Source organism: Manihot esculenta, chromosome 3, assembly GCF_001659605.2.
Source record: "Manihot esculenta cultivar AM560-2 chromosome 3, M.esculenta_v8, whole genome shotgun sequence".
NCBI classification, from domain to species: Eukaryota; Viridiplantae; Streptophyta; class Magnoliopsida; order Malpighiales; family Euphorbiaceae; genus Manihot; species Manihot esculenta.
This window is the reverse complement of record NC_035163.2, coordinates 11,971,472-11,974,376: the sequence shown is the minus strand read 5'-3', so window position 1 is coordinate 11,974,376 and position 2,905 is coordinate 11,971,472. Positions and strand designations below refer to the sequence as shown.

Genomic DNA, 2,905 nt, shown 5'->3' with positions numbered 1-2,905 from the left:
TGTTAGAGAAATGATCATGAAATATTATATCTGAGTTTTACTCTTTCTACTGTGTTGAAGGATTTTCAAAATATAAATGTTTATTGTGAGGGATTACAACGTTTAATTTGCAGGTTATAGTAAATTAGTATTTAATTGATTTATCAGGGACTTATATATTGAAATCTGGCAAAGATGCTAAATTTAAGAAAAGAAAAATCAATAGTGGTATCCAGTAAAGTTAAAATGGCATTATTTAGAGTAAATTTATTTTAAAATAAATTCAAGTAAAATTATTAAAAATAGAAATTTTGAAATTTTTTTACCATTATGCCTAATAATAGAAATAACGTCCACTTATTTTAGTTTTTTTTTTTTCAATGTGACTGATTGAATATTTAATTAATGAAAAAGATAAATGTGTTACTGAGAATATCAATGAAATTTAGTTAAATAGTATTGCAGTCTTATATCCCCAACCAGGAGCAGAGTGAAAGTACGATAGGGGTACGTGCCGTATCGGCGACCGGAAAATGCTTTGAAGGGGATGAAGGTGTCGCAGCGGCGCAGCCGGTGGTGCCGCAGCAGTGCTGTTGCAGCCGGTGGTGCCCTACCAAAGGGAAGCTCCTGGCTCCGTCACTGTCCTCAACTCATCTTCTCTCCAACTCCCAGAAATATATTTCCATCACTTTTTTTTTTAATTCTTTTACATATATTTGCTAAAAGAAAACAAAGTTTAGCAGATGGAACAGCACTAAAAGAAAAAAGCTAAAAACAAAAAGAAAAGACAAAGCAAATAAAATTTGATGATAACCATCAATGCACAACATGAACCATCTCCATCCCAAGATTTTTATTCTCCCTTTCCTGAAGCCGTTTCTGGTCCTTCATTTTAAGGTACATTCCATACACATAAGAGCAAAATCCCCACCCACAAAGCAAAGTGGACACCACCTTCACTCCACCAAACTCATCCCCATACACTAATACTCCTCCCACCACGTTCATGCCCAAAAGCGCCGTCATGCATATCCCTCCGGTCAGCGACGACGTCAAGAACACCATCCCCGCCGTCCCCATGAAGCACATCTGCCATGTTACTACGTTCCCTATTACTGTTATCCAATACCACGTCTCTCCTTTATCGAATTCACTCTTGCTTTCTCTTTTAATGTCTCTGAATCCTCCGTCTATTGCCATCCCTACGGTGGCTAGAGCGGTGGCTGCGATTTCCATGACTAGCTGCATTTCCATCACCATTTCGTAACACTGGACATTCTTATATATCTTTTCCATCACTGGTAAGTACAGGGCAAATAACAAGCCTGCTCCTATTGTGGAGAAGAACCCTATGAAATATTTGGTTGGGGTTAAGCCTTGAGGCCTGTCGTGGCTTGAACCTAAGGCTAGAAGGACTGAGCTAAGTGTCAGAAGGATTACACAATTGAGATTTTGAAAGGTGATCCTTTGTTTTACTATGATGACTGAGAGAATGAGATTAAAGACGAGTTGTGATGATAAAAGCAGAGACGAGGTTGATACTGGGAGATAGGAATTGCCCCATGAGAAGAGAAGATTGTTTAAGCCTAACATGAGGCCTACAAAGATTGACAAGATCAATTTTCTTTGAGTGAACTTATCAAAGGGTTTTCTCTCAGTGCATTTAAAGAGATAATAAGGAAGGTAAATGGGGAAGAGAAGAAGAGGAAAACCAGCAGATTGGACCCAAGTAGAGACCCATCTGCTTGAACCTTTGTGGATGAAATAGAACTTAGACAGCAAGCTAGAAGAGACTGAACCCACAAACAAGCACAAGTAGTTGATCACCAAAAGAAGCATATACCTCTTGGTAGTCTTGGGCTTCTGATCAGCTTCTTGAATTTGGGCAATTGGGTTAATATTGTTGCTCATGATCCCTAGTGATGCTTCTTGGTGCAGCTGCAGTTCTTGATGAATACTGTGGAGAGTGGGAGAGTGTGTTAGGTTGTTTTTGGGAGGATTTTCAGATGGGGCTTCTACAAACAAATCCATTAAAAAGGAGTTGAAACAAAGGAGACGACACTCTATCTCACTGATGTGGGTGGGTGAATGCCTTTTGAGGCTTGGAGATGTTAAGAGGCCAACTGATTTAAGTTGGGAATTAGATATAATAACATCTTTTATATAAGTTATTTATTACGTTAAAATTATTGCGACATATCGCAATAAGTTTTATATATTTATTTTTTATTTAAAAAAGACAATAAAAAATAATTTTCTCTCTTCTCATTATAAAAATAAATTAATTTCTCAAAATAAATAGTTAAAAATATTAAAATTTGAAATTTTACATACTGTCTGCACTTAAAAATAAAGAAGGACGAACATATGAACATTCAGCGGTGGGTCCTATATTAGGTTTTGAGCTTAAACATATGAACATGAAATTGGCTTGTAGACAAAATCCAAATACGAGCATCCAATGGTGATGAATATCAGTGCCTTTGTGATCTTGCATCATCCACCTATATATATGGATTTATTTCCACCGTCCGATGGTGGACTAGAATGTTCATTGTACTACCAATAAGCAAATTACTATAGTACACTTAAAGGTAATAATAATGAGAATTAGGTACGTAATTAATGATTAACCATATTGAGAGGATAAGAGAAGCCAGAAAGAGAAAGGTAGTCTGTGAATTGCTTCTGCTTTTGTTGGTTTCTTAATTAAACTTTAAACAAGTGGCCTTATTTTGGAAAGCACAAGTGAAGAGAGAGAAAGAGGTGAGAGTTGTTGTGTGTGGTTTGAAACGGCTAACTTTGACTGCATCCTTACTGGCTTCACTTTCTATCAGTTTCTGTAACCATAACTTTTGTGTTTTTGCATTGCCAGATATCGTCCATAGAGTGAAATGAGAACATGCAGCTAATGCCAAATGGGGCT

The 2,905-nt window shown here is 36.9% G+C and overlaps 1 protein-coding gene across 1 annotated transcript; it reads right to left on the bottom strand.

Annotated features, from left to right (window-relative positions):
- Nucleotides 1-765: 765 nt before the first annotated feature.
- Nucleotides 766-2,088, bottom strand: LOC110612280 (probable purine permease 4). Its single transcript, XM_021753021.2, has one exon. It carries the CDS (start codon nt 2,008-2,010, stop codon nt 796-798), a length of 1,215 nt encoding a protein of 404 aa, XP_021608713.1. The 5' UTR covers nt 2,011-2,088; the 3' UTR covers nt 766-795.
- Nucleotides 2,089-2,905: the final 817 nt, after the last annotated feature.

Excerpts from the sequence above, each read along its gene's own strand:
- LOC110612280 (XM_021753021.2), bottom strand. The coding sequence starts at position 2,010 with ATGGATTTGTTTGTAGAAGCCCCATCTGAAAATCCTCCCAAAAACAAC.